The 20,882-nt window shown below is 44.0% G+C and overlaps 1 protein-coding gene across 1 annotated transcript; it reads right to left on the bottom strand.

Annotated features, from left to right (window-relative positions):
• Nucleotides 1-4,197: 4,197 nt before the first annotated feature.
• On the bottom strand, nt 4,198-19,909 carry LAMP5 (lysosomal associated membrane protein family member 5). The gene is made up of 6 exons (XM_055304873.1): nt 19,596-19,909; nt 18,876-19,048; nt 18,371-18,502; nt 18,135-18,240; nt 16,542-16,730; nt 4,198-5,320 (listed from the first exon to the last, which is right to left on the bottom strand). Exons 1-6 carry the CDS (start codon nt 19,657-19,659, stop codon nt 5,142-5,144), a joined length of 843 nt encoding a protein of 280 aa, XP_055160848.1. The 5' UTR covers nt 19,660-19,909; the 3' UTR covers nt 4,198-5,141.
• Between the last annotated feature and the right edge of the window lie 973 nt (nt 19,910-20,882).

Raw genomic sequence — 20,882 nt, 5'->3', positions numbered from 1 at the left:
CACAGACTTCAGCTCTTAGGGCAGAGATTTTTACCTATTTTATTCACTGGTGTGTCCTTATCACCCAGACCAGGGTCCAGAAAACCCATGGCCAGTCAGTGCTAACAAATACTTGTTATGTCATTGGTTGTAGGAGTCTTTGTGAATCCTTCCCCAGCAGGCAACCTGACAAGCTCCGTCACTTTATTTTTTATTTTTTGAGATAATTGACATATTAAGTTTCAGGTGTACAACATGATTTGCTATATGTATAGGTTGTGAAATGATAAGTCTAGTTAACATCTATCAACACACATAATTACAATTTGTTCCTTATGAAAACTTTGAAGACTTATGTGTGACAACATTCAAATATGTAATACAGTATTATTAATCATAATTACCATGCTGCACATTATCTTACAGGACTTATTTATTTTATAAAAATAAAGTCTGTACCTTTTAACTCCTTCATCCATTTCACACACCCCGTATCCCCTACCTCTGGCAACCACCAATCTGTTCTCTATGTCTATCATCTTGGGATTTTTTTTTTAACTCCACAGATGAGTTTTTGTCTTTCTCAGTCTGATGTATATCACTAAGCATAATGCCTCCATCCATGTTGTCTCAAAAGGCAGGATTTCCTCCCTTTATATGGCTGAGAATGGTGTGTGTGTGTGTGTGTGTGTGTGTGACACATTACATTTCCTTTATCCATTCACCTATTGTTGGACACTTAGGTAATTTCTGGACGTTGACTATTGTAAATAATGCTGCAGTGAACATGGCAGTGCAGGCATCTTTTCAAGTTATTGTTTTTATTTCCTTGGGACAGACAAGTAGGATTTCTGGATCATATGGTATTTCAATTTTAATTTTTTGAGGAATGTCTATAGTCTTTTACATAGTGGTTACACCAATTTACATTCCCACCAACAGTGCACAAGAGTTTCCTTCACATCTTTGCCAACACTTTTTATTTATCTTTTGGTAATAGCCATTCTAACGGGTGTGAGGTGATATAAATGTCACTTTACCTGACAACTGAAATAGCCATTAGCCCTGGACCCTCTTGGCTGTGGACTCTTCAGGAAACTGTCATTAAACGCATAAAGTAAGATACAGAGGGAACCGACTGAAGTATAGTTATCAAAATATTTTAATTTTGTAGTTATAATGTATTAAATAAAAAAAAATCCTGTGATGGGTCTAATAACTATTATAATTTCAAAGTAATGAGTATATGTGATTTTTTGAGGTATCTCCAACAGGTGTAATGTGGTGATTTCTACTGATGACACAGTTCTTGCTTATACTATAGTAGTTTGGTGCCTATGTTCATAATTGAAGGAAATGCTACCTTTCCTTTGAGATTGGTAAAAACTAAAAGTGTAATTTTTTCCCATCCCAGTCCATGGACTCTGATATCTCCCCCACCCCTATAAATTAACACCTCTCCCCACCAACCCAGCAGTGGTTTACTGGACAGGGTGGGGGGAGGGGAGTCCCTGCATAGAAACATACTTTGAATTATAATAAACTGGTGTGGAAAACTGTGGATGCCAGGTTAAAAATCCCTGCATCAATACCTTTGGCTCTTTTCTGAAATCGAATGGCAGGTGAACTTTGAATGCGCACACTAAGAATTGGGCTGGAAAACGTGTCATTAATACTAGCTTTTATGGAGCATTTCCAGTGTGCCAGGTATTGTGCTAGGGACTTAAATGTACTGTCATGAATCTTCAAATAACTTTGCAAGGATTGAGGCGTAAGCTGCATTTTCAGATGAGAGAGCCAGAGAAGCCCTATAATGTGGCTAATGTTGCAGGTAGGCTGAAAGCAAAGGCTTTTTCAGCAGTTTTCATACTGCTGCATCAAAATTAACTGGGAAGCATAGTAAAACTAGAGATTCTAGGTCTCACCAGAGATCCCCTATTGATCTGGGATGATGCTTTTCTTTCTTTTTTTTTTTTTTTTTAAGATTGATGTTTTTCTTTTCTTTTCTTTTCTTTTTAAGATTTTATATGTTTATTTGAGAGAGAAGCAAAGCACAAGCTGAGGGAGGGGCAGAGGCAGAGAGGGAAGCAGACACCCCGCTGAGCGGAGACACTGATCAGGGCTCCATCCCAGGACCCTGAAATCATGACCTGAGCTGAAGTCAGATGCTTAACTGACTGAGCCACCCAGGTATCACTAGAACTGACGTTTTTCCAATGCCCCCCTGGGATGCCTCTGAAGTACACTGCTTGCAAACTGCACTTGGAGACACGCTGATGATTTAAAGCTACATCTGCCTGGTTCTGGTCACTCAGGTGTTTATTCTAGGGAAGTGTTTTGTGCCCAGTGCCAGCTTGAACCACTTCCCCAGTGAAACACCCCCTCATGAGCACACAGTATGCTACCTCCAGCAGACACTGTTGGTCTCTCCTACCACTTCCCCCCAACCTATTTCCCCATTCGTGTGTCTCCCACCCCTACCAGGCTTTGCCAAGTCTTTGTTAACAGAAAGATTGGACAATTAGTGAGAAGAGAGTGATTATAGCTTAGAGGGTTTTCTCAGGCTGAAGAGAGTCTCCCCTACCCCCTGAGGCAGCTTCACGGGGAGCTACTTCCTGAGAATGGGGGAGTCTTGCAAAGAAAGACACTCAGAATTTAAATCAAACTCCCCCTCCTCCTCAAAGAAATCTGCATATGGTTCAGCTGGCCTGGCTTTTCCAGGCAGGCAGACCAGCAACCAGACACAGCATCCTTTTGTGCCTGAAGGCATTTGTGTTTAAAACTGCAGTAAAAAAGAAGATGACAGTTAAGGGGGTAATTGAGCATCTGGGGTTTCTCTGTTTTCTCTCTCTCCTCTGAGCTTGAGAAGCAATGTGGATACATGAGCCACCATCTCAGCTTGCTCCATGTACAGGGGCAGCCATGAAATGCACAACAGGAATGGCCATGAAAGGAGCCCAGGCTGAAATCCAGGGCTGAGTCCATCCCTCTGGACACCTTGTGTTCTCCACCCAGAGATCACTGCACCTGCAAGGCTCTCCTCTATTCTGCTTAGTTGACAAGATAAAGGCAGGACTCAGAGAAATAAGGTGAAGTTCAAAGAAATTAGGCTGAGCTAGAGACCTAATTTTAGGACAACTAGATAAAGATCCTGTGATTAATAGCAATAATTGTCATGATAATGGAGTTTTATACATACTGCAGGTGGAAAAACCACTGAGATTTGAGAATTAAGAAAGCTGGGTTCTAGAAAGATTTCACTGAGCAGCTTAAACACAGGGATGTGGCCATGTGACAACACTGTAAAAGTAGCCAGGACACTGGTTCATTTTAAAACCACCTGTGTCTAAATGTATCATCAGTCCTACCCCATAGATTCTAAGTTGTCAGTTTACTACTGTATACTCAGCACAGAGACTACACTCAGAAAGTGCTTAAGACCTATTTGTTGAATAAATGAGTGAATGACAATTCCCAAATTAATCAAGAATCCTCTGTTTTATGAAGGGTAGTGTTTAAAAGACACAAATTTACTTTTATAAAAGTAAACTAAGGAATTAAGTATTCAGAAATACAAGTCCAGTCTAAAAATGTTCTCTGAAGTGGTTACAGAGAGCAAGGGTAAACTTATTGATACACCCAAGTGTCCATTTCTTCCCAAATTCTTGGGTGGTTCCAAATACATATGAAGTTTTTTTTAAAAAATATATGAGATGCTACAAAAGGAGTTTGTCAAGTTTGAGGCCTGGGCGGGGGGACAAATGGCGGCTGATATGAGGTATCTCCTTTTCCTTGTGCAATGTGCAACTGTCTTCCTTCCTGGTACCAGGCAGACACTGAGGAGAGATCATGCAGGAAAGACTGACGGCAACAAACAAACAGGTGATAGAACAGAAATTGGTCCATACCCATCAAGATTTGCTGGGATGATTTGCTGGGATGATGAACTTCTCAGAATGCACTACTTTCAGCAGTTGAATACTTGGGGAGATGACCTCAGGAGTTGCCCCTCATATGATGGAGCTCATATGGAGGGTGGGGACAGAAGGATTTCCCCTACTCCTACTTAGATTTTTCAGAACTATTAGAAAGTGAGTGAAATTTAAACTATGTACATTTCTCCAGAAGTTTCAGCAAATTATATTTTACTTCAAATACAACTCAACCTAGGCTACTATGTTCAAACAAGCTTTTTAATCTGTAGTGAAATAACAAACTCAAGACCAGGAAGCATCAGAAGCAATATTAGACCAGATGTTCAAGGGATGCCATGACTAAAACTATTATTTGCCAAAATAAATCCATGTTTTTTTCACCTGGAAAAACCAAACTCCCTCTTATGGCTTCCCTGCCTTTTCTTTGCTTTCCTCTTGCAGAAAATGAAAATCCATCTTCACCATTCCCCTCTCTTCTCTGGATGCCAAAGAAACTATTTTAGTTTTGTCTTCTTGTTTCAAGAAAGCAGCCAAATGTTAGACAGTAGTGTGTTTTAATTCATTTTTAAAAACAAACTCACATGATTGATTCTTCAGGTCCCCTCACTTGGACCCAACATACTATGAAGTCCAAACAGCTCTGCATAGTTACATTAAACGGGTTCTGTGCTGCAAAGTCACTGGGTGCAGGTAGCAGTGAAACATTCCCAAGACAATCACTAGACATGCAGAATGCCAGCCAAAAGCATGGATCACTTTCAGGGGTCTTGCCTTAGGGAGCATGAGGCTGTATTTTGTGTGCATTGACAACTGTATAAGGTAGGCCAAGGGAGCAAAGCACCCCCTATTTCTCTGAACCTAAAGGGGTGTCTTTCCAAAAGAAGTGTCTTTCCATCCCTAAACTTTGGAGCCAGATACTCCTCTGAGTTGTATGTGTTGCTCCTCGGAGAGTCAAAGCCAGGCCACCATGAGCATGAAAGCTAACTGACTCCTCCCTCCTCATTCCCCAGCATGGAGAGAACATCTGCCATTCACCCCATGAATCCAAAAGAATCCCCCCTTCCCTAGGTTTAAGCATGGACGCAGGCCAAGCAAGCCTTGGACACCCAGGCCTGTTGCATTGTAGCTATGTTGGTATATCCCATGTACAAGGTGGAAAAGTGCTTTTGTTTCTCTACCTGATCCAGCTGGGGGAGGGGATCTTGGGGGCTGGCTGCCTAATGGCCCCTAGCCCATGTGCTTATACTGGGATCGATCCCTAGGGATCTGAACCTGGTTGGTAGTCATTTTGTGGTGGATGTGGTAAATCGCCAGTGTCACCACAATGACAAGGCCTAAGATGAGCCCCAAAATCAGGGGCAAGGTTTCCTCCAACTGCTCCCGCTCATCCACTGGACACTTATGCTCTGAAATGGGAAAGAAGAAAGAAATCAGCTCCTGTCCAATATTTTCAATCCTAAGTCCTCCTATCAAAACTAAAAGGGAATTGGAAGTAAGAAGATTTCTCAACCAACATTTGAGGAGACTCTTTTTTTAAGAAATGAGGTTTCCCCAATCAACCATGAGAATGCATCACTTAATACCTCTGCACAAGGTAAAATTAAAATGCATCCATTCAACAAGGCAACATTCAATCATTGGATTCCTGGCAGGTGCCAACAAAATGACCAGGTGCTTGATTTTAATTCTCAGAATTTCAGCATTAAACACAACCATCATCATTTTTATTGCTGGTTTAATTTTTTTAACTTTCTATTGAAGTATGTACACATAGAGAACTACACACAATCTACAATTTTCAAAAAGACTGAGAAGATCAAGTGTTGGTAACGACATGGAGCCATCAGAACTCTTACACATAGTCGGTGGAAGATGGTACAACCACTTTATAGAACTTAACAATAGCTTCTAACAAAAGGAAATGTACACTTACCTTGTAACCCAGCATTCCAATCCTAGGTATTTACTTAAGAATAATGAAAACATGTGGATACACAAAGACTCGGCATAAATGTTCATGGAAACTTTATCCACAATAGCCTCAAACTGGAAACAACCCAAATGCCCATCAAAATGGAATGGAAAAACAAACCAGTCCGTTCATACAATGGAATATTAATTAATAATAAAAAGGAATGAACTATGGCTACATGTAACAAAATGGATGAATCTCAAAAACATTCTGTTGAGTGAAAACTCTAAGACCCATATTCTAAGTGTACATATCACATGATTCCATTTATATGATGTTCAAAAACAGGTAAGTCTATGACAATTGAAATTTAAAAAGTGTTTACATACAGGGAACAGGAAACGGAACTTGCGTGTGACGGAAATATCCTATATTTTGATCTAGGTAAGGGTTACATGGTTGCAAGTAGGGGTAAAAATGTATCAAGCTAAATATTTTTTTTCAAGCTAAATATTTTAGATTTGTGTGTTTTGAGATTTGTAAATTATACTACAATTAAAAAAAAAGTACAGAACTTGATGAATTTTCACAAATGAACATCCCACACAACCAGCACCTCGATCAAGAAAGAAAATGTCACCAGAACATTGGTGCTGATTCCATTTTGCATTCTTACCCTCAAGACAGTTTAATAGCCCTACACCTCTATTTTCACCTACAACCAGATAAACAATTTGGGAAACCTGGTGGTCACACAGTTTGTAGACCGGAGCAGAACTGCATTCCTAAAGGGGCGCCTGGGTGGCCCAGTTGGTTAAGCAGCTGATTCTTGATTTCAGCTCATGATTTCAGGGTCCTGGGATCAAGCCCCACATTAGACTCCATGCTCAGTAGGGGGTCTGCTTGAAGATTCTCTCTCTCCTTTTGCCTCTGCCCCCCACCCTCCACCTCTAAAATAAATAAACAAATCTTTTAAAAACTGCATTCCTTAAAATCAGATATTTGCTCAGGTTCCTTTGCCCCTTGTGGGTAACTGGTGGCCTTTTCACTGAACTTATGAGCAATAACTAGAGAAAACAGGCTTAGATAGCTCTTTATAAAGACTAAGTTTCTAAGTTGGAGTGGCCTAGTAAACATTTATTTAGCACTAGGTGTGTGCCAGCCTCCTCCAGAATCCATGTTGGCATAGTCCTTCCTTCCATCTCTCCTCAGATCAGCAGAAAAGAGGATAAGGTCAGAGCCCTAAGTCTTTTCTAAAGTAGAACCTGGAAGATTGCAGGCAAACATACAGCTTTTTAAAAGTGGTATACTTAACATGCCTGATTTCTAAATTAACTTTCAGCTGTAATCACAGGTTGTCTCATTTAATCCCCATGACAATCTTATTAGATAAATACTGATATTATACCCATTTTACTCATAAGGTAGAGTGAAGCTAAGTAATTTGCCCAGAGGAAATGAAGCCCCAACCTAAATTCCAACAGCCTAACTTAACAGTACCGTCAGGGTGGCACTTAACAGACACGGGCTAGGGGTAGAGCTAGTTAGAGTCATGTCAGTAGCAGACCAGAGCAACTGACATTTAAAGGCTACAGAATCACAAGGCGGGCAGGAAGGAGGGCTTCTGGGCTCTGTGGCTCTGCGTACTGCTCATGAAAATTCAACGAGGTACATGTTTATTACTAAGAAGTAGGAAGGTACTTTCAGAGGGGATGGATATGTTAACTTTTCTGGATTGTACTAATGGCTTCATAGGTGTATTCCTAAGTCAATATTTATCATTATACAATTAAATATGTGCAGTTTTTTGTATTTCAATTATAACTTGAATAAAACCATTTAAAATAAATAAGTAAACATACACACACATATATTCCCTAGCTGAGAAGATATTTTTTTTTTTACAAAGAAGATTTTTAAAAAGATATTTTGGCAAATTTAGGGAAATGTTAAGGATCTATTATTAGCACTAAACTTTGCCTTTCTCCTTATTACAACCAGAGGGCTAAAAAGAATTAGTAGAGGACTTTTCTTTTTCACTATTTGATTCAATTATAATGAGTCCCACACTTTGAGCGTCAGCCTGCAGCCCAGTATACCAACCAATTTCCCCGGGGAAAACTTGCTGTTGTTACAAGATGCGCCAGAGCCAGCTATGGTCCCAGAACTCCATACCCAGGTTGGTTTCCCCCTCATGATACCACATTGCCTCTTTAAAGAGAAAAACTAGTGCAAATGGGGTTTCCTGGTGTAGGGATTTTCTTAACAACAAAGGCTATTTGTTTTCCTCACAACATGCTGTTGCCCATGCAATGTTAATGTAGATTGTGGGCTTTGCTCATTTGTCATGTCCTAGCTACAAACTTACACCCCGCTCTTCATAACATACCCCTATCAAGCACACCTGAGTTTGTGCTAATGAGATCAATTTGAAAAGTACATAGGCTACCTTAAGATTGGGGGTTGGTTGCCAGGAGAAGCAATCTTGTGATCAGAGGGTTGGAACTTTCAGCCCTACCCCCTTGATTTCCAGGGAGGGGAAAGTGGCTGGAGATTAAGTTCAATTACCAATGACCAATGACTTAATCAATTGTGCCTGTGAAATGAAACCTCAATAAAAACCTAAAAGGATGGGATTCGGAGAGCTTCTGGTTGGTGAACACATGGAGACTTGGGGAGAGTGGTGGATGTGGAGAGAGCATGAAAGCTCCACCCTCTTGTCCTATACCCTACATCTCTTACAACTAGCTGTTCCTGAGTTATATCTTGAATAAAATGCTTCTCTGAGTTCTCTGAGCCTAAAACTCAGGAAAAGGCCATGGAAATCTCCAACAGCAAGTTGATCAGAAGCCCAGGTACAACCTGGACTTGCATTTGGTCTCTGAAGTAGAGATGGCGGGGGGGGGGGGGGGGGGTAGTCCTGTAGGAAGAAGCCCTTAACCTTTGGGATTTGATGGTATCTCAGCAGTGTCAGCAGTAAGGTGAACCAAAGAATACCCAGTGGCTGTCAGAGAATAGCTTAGTGTTTGGGAAAAACACCCACACATCAGAATTGGTGTCAGAATCATACTGTCCTAAGTACTATATTTAAATGGATAATAAATTTGGTATAGTTATAACTATAATATTTTAATTTTAATAACTAGAATACCACTGTGGTTTACTTCTTTTTGTTTTATTTTTAATTCTAGTATAGTTAGCACACAGTCTTATATTAGTTTCAGTGTACAATAGAGTGACTCAACAATTCTATACATTACTAAGTGTTCATCACTACAAATGCATCCTTAAATCCCTATCCCCTATTTCCCCCATTCTCCCACCTACCTCCTCTGGTCACCATTGGTTTGTTCTCTATAGCTAAGAGTATGTTTTTTTGGTTGGCCTTTTTTTTTTTTTTTGGTTATTGTTCATTTGTTTTATCTCTTAAATTCCACATATGAGTGACATCATATGGTATATGTCTTTCTCTGATTTATTTCACTTAGCATTATAATTGTGGTTTACTTCTTAAGAATAATTTTTTGTTGCCTTAAGACAAGACCTGAACTAAGCACACCACAGAAGGGGGTATATTAAACTATTAACATGTCAAAAATAATAGTCATGGGGAAAATAAGGGGATATAAAAATATGAGAAATAATGAATTCCCATCTTCATCCACCCACATCCACTAAGTGGTCAAATAAGTAATTAGTGAGTCTACCATCCCTTACCCACCATTCCAAAATCCACAGAGCTCTGGAAATCCAAAGTACTCTGTATTACTCATTTGGCAGCAAAACTTGACTTGAACTAATATCAGGATGCTCATGAGTCTCATTCATCCTACTTAGCATGAAGATTCACATATTTCACTGCAGGGAACAGATATATTAATTTATTTGATTACAGGGGCTGCCCTGACTCTTCTGGGGTTTTCCATAATATATGGACTATGCACTGTATTGTCTTCCTAAAGTCTAAAACATCCTTAAGTCTGACACCCATCTGTCCCCAAGGGTTTTTATGAGCCCATAGAAGTTCACACACTCCACTTTCAGGCTCAAGCTAGTGTTTTCAAACTCTGCCTCTGATCCAGAGGGGAAAAAATGTTTTACATTATGACTCAGAACATACATTTACACACATAATTAAAACCAAAGTCTCACAAGATAAGACCTATCCTGACCTTGTGCATCTAACAGTTCCTCCACACCAGTCTATTCTCTTTCACTTAAAAAGTGCTCACCACGACCCACTAGGGCAGAAGGTGCCATCTTTTTTATACCAATAATGATGAAACCATCATTCTTTCTAATCATGGTTACAAATGCAGAAAAATAAAGCACGTAGATAGAACTACAAAGGAAACAGATTACGCTGAAATTCAGCTACTAAAATATTTTTAAATAAGTTGGGAGAAAGTAATACATGTACTCCTTTATTAGTACATATACTGGCTGAGATTGCAAAGTAATAAGAAGTACCACTGTCACTTTGCAAGATCTGTGCAAACGAATGTCGGATAAAAATACCTATTATTTCTGTTGGTGATAAAGTCACCGCTAATTATTAATTATTACCAATTACACTGTGAGTTGTTCTTTTCATTTATAATTGAAGGGAATGTTAAAAGTTAAAAATTGTTGAAAATAAAGATGCAAATTTTTCCCATTAAAATTCACACAATCCCAGAATCCTATCCACAACCCATTTGGACCCTAGGGTTAAGATCCTATACAATGATTATACAACCCACAGAGTCTAAAACAAGGAAGGCCCTAGATTTCTGCCTGGGAAAAGAACCTCATTTGGCTTAGCCCACGCTTAAGCTGGCTTTGGATGCTCCGAGACCCCTAACTCCCTGTTTACCTCCACAAGGCTTGGAGTCCCTCATGCCTCCACCCTGGCTGGGCTCAGGGTTCTAAGTGCACAAAACAGAAGCCTAGGGAGGATGGCCTATGGCTGGAAAAGACAACAACCAGTCTAGTATAGTCATTGGAAAGAATCAGATGAAGACAGATAAGACAACAGAGGGGTAATCTGTTGCCAGCTACCATGGCCAAACAAGGTTCCCTCAACCATAAATCCAATGCCCCCACCAAAATCCTGATTCATCTTAGGTTCTGTTTTTTAGTTGATATTTTATTTTCTTGTTCATTTGTTTGATGACCATCATTCTTTTGTTTGTGTGATAGTTTAAAGACCATCTCAATGTTGTATTTACTCCCAGAGGCTGACCAAACTACAAGAGCTGTTCATTGTACCCCAAGGAACAGCACTGAGATAAGCAGTGGGCAAAAAGGCAAGCTGCCTGCTTTCTCAAGCTCTCTTAGCAGCACAGACTGTTCCTGTTTGAGGAGAGGGCAAGTCTTTTGCTGGCTGGGCTTCTTCCATTCTGAGAGGGCAGCTGGTGGGAGGAGCTTACTCCTCTTCCCATTTTCTCTGGACTGGCTCTAAGCTCCTGTAACCTCAGCAAAATGTATTTTGTATACAGAGAAACTGTTAGCATGAGTGGGCTTTGGAGACCTCTGGCTGGAGACAAGCAGATACTCTCACAAAGATGTAAGCACTAGCAATAATAAATAAATAAATAGGGATGCCTGGGTGGCTCAGCAGTTGAGCTCTGCCTTCCACTCAGGGCGTGATCCCGGAGTCCTGGGATCAAGTCCCGCATTGGGCTCCCTGTGAGGAGGCTGCTTCTCTCTCTGCCTATGTCTCTGTCTCTCTCTATGTGTTTCTCATGAATCAATAAATAAAATCTTTGGGGAAAAAAAGAAAAATAAATAAATAACATAATAAAAGCAATTACTGATAGACGCCACTGTGTGTCAGGCACATGGCAAGCACAAGGAAGAGTTGTATAAACTCTTTCTCACTGCTCTGTAATCTCTCCCATGGCAGGGAAGGTTCATGTATCCCAGTACCTAGGTGCAGCAGACCCAGACAGTGTCTTATACCTTGGCATTCACCATTCCCACATATTCCAGTGGGTTTTGCGTACAAGGCAGGTTAGAAGTCTTAGAGAGTCAACGCCTCTCCTTTACCCAGCAGCCATCAATGGTGGATGGGAATTGGTGGGTAAATGCCATTTTCCCACCTCTCAGGCCAGGTACTCCAAGGTGCTTCTATACTCCTAGTGTGAGCCACAAGTGCCCACAATGTGAACCTGCTCACTAATGCTCCTTTACTGGTTGCCTTGCCTTCCTATCTCACCTCCCCAACCCCCTACCAGTGCATTCTAGAATCACCTCCTAAATAAACTGCTTGCACTTACATGGTTGCATAGGATCTGTTCCTGGGGGAACCCAGCCTGATACACTATGTTCCAGGACAGTACCTAGAACACTGAATTCTACAAATGGCTAGCTACCTGACCCTACACTAGGGCTCCACTTTCCAGCCCTCGACACAGTTCTTAGCAGGGCTCATTAACAGGATTATCCGCACCCCCCCGCCCCAGATGCTTACCAAGGAGATCCTGAGGAGCAACTATCCAGGGTGACAGGTTTCTTGGCTGGTAGGTGCTAAGTAAAGCACAGGTCTGCACAATGCTCTGGATCAGCATCAGGTAAGCCTTCCTATACTTGAGGCATGGCAGCTAGCCACAGAATGCTCTACTGGGGGCTGGTGTACAGAGCAAGGTAAGGCATGTTCACTTCCACTAAAACACAGATCTGGGTAAAACCTGATCATGTTGCATCTCCCAGTTATGCTGTTAGGAATACCAATAAAAAGCCCATGAATTCAGGGGACCTGACAATCTTTGTAAAGATGCCTCCTGCATTCACATGTTTATTAGAGTTGCTTGGTAGGAGCAGCTGAGGCTCTAAGAAGCTAAGAGCATGGGATCTGGTACCCAAAGACAGGCTCCTGCCTCAGCCCTAGCAGCCACCAGGAGGGCGGACTTCACGAATAACTTGGCTTCTCTGAGCCTCAATTTCTCCACAGTAACTACAAGCTTGTTTGTTTGCTTGCTTATTATTCTCTTGAGAACTGAAAAGGGACCAGCCTATATGTGGTAACTTCTAAACTCTTATTAAATCTGAATCTTTAATAAAGGGGAACAGAAACACCCTTTGTGTTCTGTTGTTTCTTACATAATTACCCATACATAAAAGTTACCTTTCATTCAAGCCATTAAAATCCTCAGGCTGATTTTTTGTCTATCAATGATGTAATCCTCATCCCATCACAGCCAGAAAACTCCTGGGGTGCTCAAAGGGATACACTACATGGATTTAACTGTGGAAGGACACGTTAATCAACCAACTGGGAAAACAGGAGGTGCCTTGAACTACAGGGTGGTAGTTGCCATGAAAGTGTATTTGGTTACAGAAATGAGCCAAAGTAGCCTCTGTGTATTGGCCCTAGGTGGTTTATTTCTTCACTGCAGGCTGAGACCATTAGCTCGAAAGCCTGCCATGCCAAACTCAAATTTTTACACATCTAGTTATTTAAAAACCAGCCCAAACAAATACATCTTTAGCTATTTAGAGCCTGCCTGCTTTGCATACCAAACCTCACCCAACAGCTGTTACCCATTGATAAGATAGAGCCTTATAGGTATAAGGCCTCAGCTTCTGCTGCCCCTCAGAGCTTTCTGACCCAGAGACTTCTTATCCTGCTGCTGAGCCATATCACCTAGACACATAAGCTCCCTCCTCCATACTCCTCTCTTCATCAGGAGGTCCTCTGCCCTCCCCTCCTTCTGGATGGTGGTCCCCATAAGCCTCCCTCTGGACAGTCTCATGCTCCAGGCAACTTCCCCTCTCACACAACCCTGTCCAAGTACCACCAAATTAAGCTTGTGTGTTTTGCCTCTCAAGGTCATATCTTTTTCTCGATCAGCTCAAGATCCCTCAAACCCCCTACAGTGTTCCACAGCATCACCAGGGAGCTTGCTAGAAATGGAACATCTTGGGCTCCACCCCCAGACCTACTGAACCAGAGTCTGCATGTTAACAAGATCACCAGAGCTGTGCACAATGCAACTGAAGATTCCTGTGCATTCTGCAGTTGGAGACATGCTGGGCTAAGAGACTTCTGTTGAGGATCAGTGTAGTTGCTGAGCTCAATGCACTAAAGGGATTTATGTGATAAAGACGTCAACCCCCATTTGAGCTGCTTTCAGTTCCATGAGTATCCAGTAATCAATTTCACTGACCCTTCCTTGCTTTTCTCAGAATCTATTAAGCAGGCAGGTGTGAAAATTCAGACTGCCAGTGTGGCCCCCTTACTGGTCCTTCATTGGAACCCCTTTTGCTGTAAGTCCTGCACACGTGAGCCAACCACACGTACATACCCCTGCAGTGGGCATGCATATATATGACCAGATACTGCTGCTTCCCCCACGCAGATAGAGGCAATGCATCAGAGCTTCCTGAGGTTCTATTTTAGGGGTGAAGGGGGGGGCAAGAGCCAAGTCCCAAAAAAGCACCCCAAAAGGAATCTTTTGGATTCCATCAAATCAAATAAAATGATCTCTTACAAAACACAGTGGGAGTCAGGTGCTGAGAGGCATAGAAAGGAGGAGCCAGGAACAAAAGAGCCCCTGCTACACAAAGGCAAATAGATCCAATGAGTGATTCTGAATGAGGCTTGCCTCCTCCCAGGAGTAGGAGCTTTGAGCCCCAGGGCACCATACAGGAGGGAACATCCTAATTATTACCCAGAAAAGCCTGGGTGAGACAAGTACAATTTGCTCTTGCTTAATATATCTGCATTTAGAAAGTTCTACATGCTTACAAACTCTCTAAGTGTACCCAGCAACCATGCCCATCCATCTAGGATCTGAAAGTGGATAAAAACTATTTTTCAAACAAAAGATGCCCATTAAGTCCATGCCATGAACTTCACTGATTTTCAGGAAAATAGCTCTGGCCCTTACTCAGGACTCTTATTCTCACTTTGTATGGGATCCTAAACACTGAGATATGGTTTCTCAGTTTGTAAATGAATATAAGCAATAATGTAGAAATAACCCAGAATGACTTAAGGTGAGGTTGTGCTAGGACCTAGTAAAAGCAGCCATTTATAGCCTGGTAGCACCAATAAGTAAGGAAGTACCTAAGAACAGCTGACTAGTAAAAAACAAAGAGTAATTAGAGACCATGAAAAGTCCCCTTATAAACTCAAAAGCATCTATGGTAGGGGCCCTGGGGACTGATTCTATACAGTCCAATGTGTTTCTCGTGAATTCCCAGTCATCGGTAATCATAGCTCAATTACGTTTAATTATAGTTAATATTTTCTGTTTAAGAAAGACACTGTTACATTTTACAAATATTTTTTATATTCAAACATTTTCAAAAAATGCTAAGTTCTTGATACCTAGAGTTTAGTTTCAATATTCTGGAAGATCTATTCAAATGGAATAGCCTATTCTTCCCTAAGTTTGTAGAAGTAAGTGTTGTATTGACTTAGTAAATATATTAAATTCTGATTCATCTGGCATTCAAGCATTTCAGAGTCTCTGTTAATTGTGTCCACAACTTCTGAACATCAACTCGGCCAAAGTTCACTGGGCATCTACAGCATGCCAAGCATTGTATTAGGTGCTAGAAATGCAAAGATGAAAAAAGAAGTAGGCTCTTCTGTCAAAGACCTTTTAACTTAAGAATGCTCAAATGGTCTTTAAATAATCCTAGTGGGGGTGGGGTAGATTCTATTCACTATAGTTTGAGTTGAAAGATGAATTTTATGAAACTTGGATTCCCTGGGAAATGATTTGTGTATAACACACATGGTGATTCCCTGATAGTCTGTTCATTCCAGTAGTTGTCTTCACCTGGGGATCCCCAGCCCAAAGCAAGACATCTAGAAAGCAACCAGAATCTCTCATTTCTTAACAACCTTCTCCAGACCAGAAAGGAAGTGCATTGACAAATTTACTTACCCTCCACGTGCCCAGTGTAAATGGGTGCTAGACTCAAAAAAACTGCAGAAATATGGACTGCCCTTACACCCAACCTGTGCTGGGCTGCAGACAACCGAGAGAATGTGGACCTCCTGAATCTGCCCAGCTATATCCTGCCTGATCCCCTTTCAGAGACTAGCACAGACTGGGAAGAGGCTTTCTCAACACCACAGAGGGAAAAGATTAGGGGACCCTTGCTTCCCCAGAGTTTCAACAGTGTTTCTCCCCACAAAGGTGAGTGCTGGAGGGAGGCAAGTCTTCATGAGTCTCTCTGTGACCTGCACAGGTATGCATGCTGGCACGCCCGCGCACGCGCATACACACACACACACACATTCTAGCCACACTAAAACTTAGACTCACAGGGCTAGAACCTATAGCTGCAAGTGCTGAAAGGAGGAACTGAGGCCCACAGAAGCAGAGGCCCTCCTGCAATCCACGGCTCTGTAGGTAAGTACTTGAGATTTTTAGCTGCCTTTTCATTGGGAGATTGGCATCAAAATTACATACAGGTTTTCCAAATGAATTTTGTTACCTCTTTGGCAAGGAGAGGAAAGGAAAGATGAAAAAATGAAGGGAGAGTGGCAACAAGGAAAGGAAACAGGAGAGGAAAGAATGGAGCGAAGGAGGAAGGGAGAAGAAGGAACCACTGGGAAAAGTTGATACTGTTCCTAAAATGCTACAGTGAGAAGAAGTATCCTGTCAGCCTAAAGAAAATACAAGTGGTGACAGCCTGGGACCCTGGCAGGTGCCCTTCTCCATCCACCCTGAAGTCAGCCTTTGCTCAGAACCCTTCCTCTCACTGCAACCTACCTTCACTGAAGACAAAATCAGAGATGATGTCAAAAGGCTGGATGTGGACTGCGGATAGAATCATGGTGACTGTCTTCTGTGGATCGCTGGAGGCTAGTGAAATGGACTGCTGAGCCTGACACTCATAGGACTTCCCAGCTGGGGTGACCAAGGCAGAGAGGCGATGTGAGTTGGCCGTGTGCTTCCCAGCTGCAAGGAAGGCCCAAAGCAACCGTTAGGACCCTCTTTCTGGAAGAATCCTAATCTCCTAATCTTCTGTGCCAGAGAGCTGGCTCCTGCCTCTCAACTCCAGACACCTTTTTGATCCTCTGTGTTGCTGGGGCTCTGCTAATGGCATCAAGTGGTGACAAAGGACAAAACACCCATTCTTTCGTAAGCAGGGGCTCCTTAAACATTGATCTGAAATTTCATGTCTGGAAAAGGAGAATGATACCTAAAACTCCAACCTTTTTTTTTTTTTCCTATATAAAACCTGACAATGAAGATTCCAAAGAAACAGTGACTTGATCTTCCACATCTCACACTAGACTACACGGAATAAAATTTCTTCCTCAACAAAGCAGGGCTGATTGCTGGTGCCCTGGCCAGATGCCCTAATAGAGAGAGGTTTTTTTGGAGGTTTCCCCCTTTTTTCTCCTTTTCTGGCACATGTTTGCATGGTTTTTTCTTCTTTTCTTTTTTTTTGGGGGGGGGGAGGGAAGGCATCTAATTTAACTGGAAGTAGTACTTGAATACGGATTTTGATGAAGAGAAAAAAATGCTCTTCTTACTGCAATGATAAAAAGAGGTAGAAAGGGCGAACTGACATGAACGTTCTTTCATGTGCTCAATGAAAATCTCTTCCTAACACAGGTACTAAGGTGATGGAGAGCCTCATCAGGAGATTAGACGGTTTACTAAATAAATAAGTTAGGTGATTAAGTGTGGTCTTTCGTGGTGTCTGCACATGTGAACATTCTTATTTGGGGAATGGCTGTTGTTCTTGCCACGATGTTTCTGGAGGATCTGGGTGCGTCGTTGGAGTGATGGGCAGGAAAAGATAAGTAAATTAGGACAGGGCTCAGAATCCGCTCTGGGGTGGCGGCCGGCGATGACTGAGGACTGAGTGCGAGCCTTAGGACCAGGAGCAGAAAGACACCGAAGGCCGCAAATCCGGAGCCAAGAGGAGTCGCGCTGACCCTTTCAAGTTTCCGCTCCTGAGACGAAAACCCGGGGTGCAGGGGGAAAAACACCGCTTTGCCTTTCTCCGTGCTTCTTTAAAGGACAAATCATAAGAGACGGTCGTGAAGCAGCCAGGGGGTGACAGGCTCAAGAGAGGTCGCATCCAGAATCAGGCTCGGGTGGTGGCGCGTCCTCAAGGCCCCGCGTTGCTGGCGCAGCGACAAGGCCCAAGGTCCCGCGGACGCACCGCGGCTCCCGCTTCCTCCACGCCGGCGAGAAGGCCGCGGCCGACGCGGCCTGGGAGCGCAGAGCCAGGATCCGGTTTCCATCAAACGTCCGAATTTCCCGAGGAATTAGGGTCTCCACGCCCGCGCTCTGTGCAGCGCCCGCGGCCCCGCAGGCTCCCTCCCCTGCCCCGAGGCCTCTACTCACCACTGACTGCGTCTTTAAAATGGGTCTTCTCCGAGGAGTCGTAGACGAACTGGACTTTGCTCAACCTCCACGTCGCCTCCGGTCCCTTGGACGCGTTGTGACTTTCCTGCCGAGCGGGGGAGGCGCGCGTCACTCGCCCCCACGGCTTCTGGGTGAGGAAACCGGGGGCGGCCCCCGCCCACACCCACCCCGAGGCCGCGCCGCCTCTGCGCGCCCGCCCGCCCGCTCGGGGTTACCTTTACGAACAGCATTTTGAGCGCATAGGCGCGATCCACCCAGAACACCTGCAGCTCCGACTCGTTGTGGCCACAGTGGCCCTTCACCTCAGCTCCCCGGGTCAGTGAGATATCGGCCTGTTCCGTGATCAGCTGGGAACACAGACGCCCCGCACCCCCTGAGCGAGCCCGGCCTCCGTGGGGGCTGTAAAGGGCGGCGCGTCCAAACTCTGGGCTGCACGCCTGGGCGCTCCTTTGCGCGCGCGCTCCCAGGTCCGGGAACATGCGGTTAGATGCTCTACGTGCAGACCCGGCCGTTAGGGAAGCAGAGAAAGGGGGGTTACTTTCAAAGCAGGCAGGGCGAGCAGAGGCGTTACAAGCTGACACCCCCATGCAGCATTCGGGAGCAGCCTGCAGGGGCGCACAGGGGAAGGCAGGCGACCCAGGTCTTCAGGGGGCCTTGCCGGGAGGGTGCCCTTCGCCCCTGGAGCCCTAGGAGCAAGCCGGGAGGGAAAAGGTTCCTTACATCGACATAATTGCTGGCCCACACATCATAAGGGACAATAAATTTGGCTGCGAACTCGGCCATGAGACACGTCGTCCCATTTTCCCGCACCACAAATATATCTTTTTCAGGGTTAGTGGAAAGGCCTGAGAGATTTTCCACTTCTTGTTCTGCCGTGATTCGAGCCATTGTATCTGCGGAAAGACAAACCAAAAAAAAAAAAAATCCTATGGTTTCCGGCCTCAGTGAGCCCACGCGTCGTGGGCACAAGGGTGGAGAGACCGTGGTCTGCGGGCTTTGGGCTGATAAAGTTCCTGGCCGGCGGCTGTGCGCTCTGCGAGCCGTTTCTCCAACCGAGCGCCGACAATTTCAACTCCACTGCTATGAATTAATTTTTATAATAAAAATAAAAATGTTTAAATTTGAATCGTTACTATTTTGTAAGCCGGCTGGCCCTTTTCTTCACCTTAGGCTCTTAAACGCAACCGTTCTTGCCAGTGCTCTGACCCCCACGAAGCAGGCTCGCGGAGCCTTGTGTCTGGGATGTGCCGTACAGGTGTGTGGCCCTCTGGGGAATTCCCTGCCACCAGCGGGAAGGCCCTCCACCCCGCCCCCTAAGAAGACAGAAAATAGCAAAACGTAAGGGCCACATTTTGACCTTAAGCTACTGGTTTTACTCTGCCGGTTCTGCTCTCAGCAAATAGTGCGCTGTGCCCTCGCGGTCGCCCAGGCGCTACTCACAGAACAGCATCAGGAGAACTCTTAGCCTGTAGACGCTGGGAAAGGCTCTTCCTCGGAGATCCATGCTCGCCGTGCAGCGAAGGAGGCCAGATGTGCTGCTGCAGAGGCCGCCCGAGAGGGAATCCCTCAAAGTCGCCGCTGGAGTGAGCCGGGGTGAGCGAGGGGCGGGGGCGCCGTGCGGGGGGCGGGGGGCGGGGGGCGGGGGAGCGCGTGTTCCCTGCGCGCCGCGGGGACTTGGTGGCCGGGTGCCGCACCGACCGGGGCCGCCCAACGCGAGGCGGCTCGCTGCGGAGGAACCGACCGCGAGGTGAGGGAGCTGTCCGCGGCTGCGAGTGCTGAAAGGGATCGGTGGTGTTGGAGGAGAGATTGTTGTGGCTCGGCTGGTGCAGACAGCCAATGGGATGTTGGGGGGCTAAAATTTTCCCTGAGTCTGTTTCCTGTTCTGCAATTGCATCTGCAGAGATGACTCTGTCCGGAAAAACTTAACAGCACTCTCAGACTTATTCAATATCCCTGCCAGGTACAGTTATTAGGTGGTGTAGATATCACATCCCTAGAGTCGTGGCTTCTGAAAATGCATCTGGTTGCTGAAAGAAAACGGGAGAGCACAAATTGTTGCTGCTTTGAGGGAGGAGGAGTAGGCAGAAATAGAGAAGGAAAATGCTATGGCAACAGTTTCCTGCATTTGGAGACATCCCCTTCTCTCCCCTGCTCTCAATGAGCTAATGGGTTTAAAGTTAAATTGACGCCTCCCTAAATGGGGCCGTCAGTCAGTGCAGTAATTCAGGCTTATTTTCTGTTAGTACTGCTCTCTGATTGCATGAGGGCTCTAAACTCTGGGGTCACCTACCCTCATTATACTGTGACTTTTATGCCAAGAGGCATGTAAGTGAACCTGAAGTTTGGAGGGTTATCTAGGGTCTCTTAGGACAGCAATGTTACATAGTTATGTAAACATACACACACACAGATATTACTCTACAGCCTCTAGTGGGACGAAAAAATAAATACTACTGGGCTAATTCCAATATTTACATAAAACGGTAGCTTGCTTTTTAATTTTTTTTTTTGCTTTGTACGTCAGAATGCAGCCTTTTCAGCAGTAAGCATGCTGTCCTTATCGATCGTATTGATGTCCAAATATTTCCTGTCTTACAGGCTGTTGGATTATGTGAATAATCAGTAATATAATGTCACAAAATAAACAATGTCACCTTAAGGGAGAAATTGCAAAATATGTTCACATGCGTTGCCACATTTGAGCCTCCTTACTATGTTAGAAGGTAG

This window comes from Nyctereutes procyonoides, unplaced genomic scaffold (assembly GCF_905146905.1).
Source record: "Nyctereutes procyonoides isolate TBG_1078 unplaced genomic scaffold, NYPRO_anot_genome, whole genome shotgun sequence".
In the NCBI taxonomy this organism is placed as follows: domain Eukaryota; kingdom Metazoa; phylum Chordata; class Mammalia; order Carnivora; family Canidae; genus Nyctereutes; species Nyctereutes procyonoides.
The sequence above is the reverse complement of the archived record's forward strand: the minus strand, read 5'-3'. Positions and strand labels throughout refer to the sequence as shown.

Bases quoted from the DNA above. Each gene is read 5' to 3' on its own strand.
- LAMP5 (XM_055304873.1), bottom strand. From the start codon at position 19,659: ATGGATCTCCGAGGAAGAGCCTTTCCCAGCGTCTACAGGCTAAGAGTT. The intron at 18,241-18,370 runs GTAACCCCGAGC...CCCGCTCGGCAG, and splicing joins TCAAAATGCTGTTCGTAAAG to GAAAGTCACAACGCGTCCAA. The intron at 5,321-16,541 runs GTAGGTTGCAGT...TTCCCATTTCAG, and splicing joins TGATTTTGTCTTCAGTGAAG to AGCATAAGTGTCCAGTGGAT.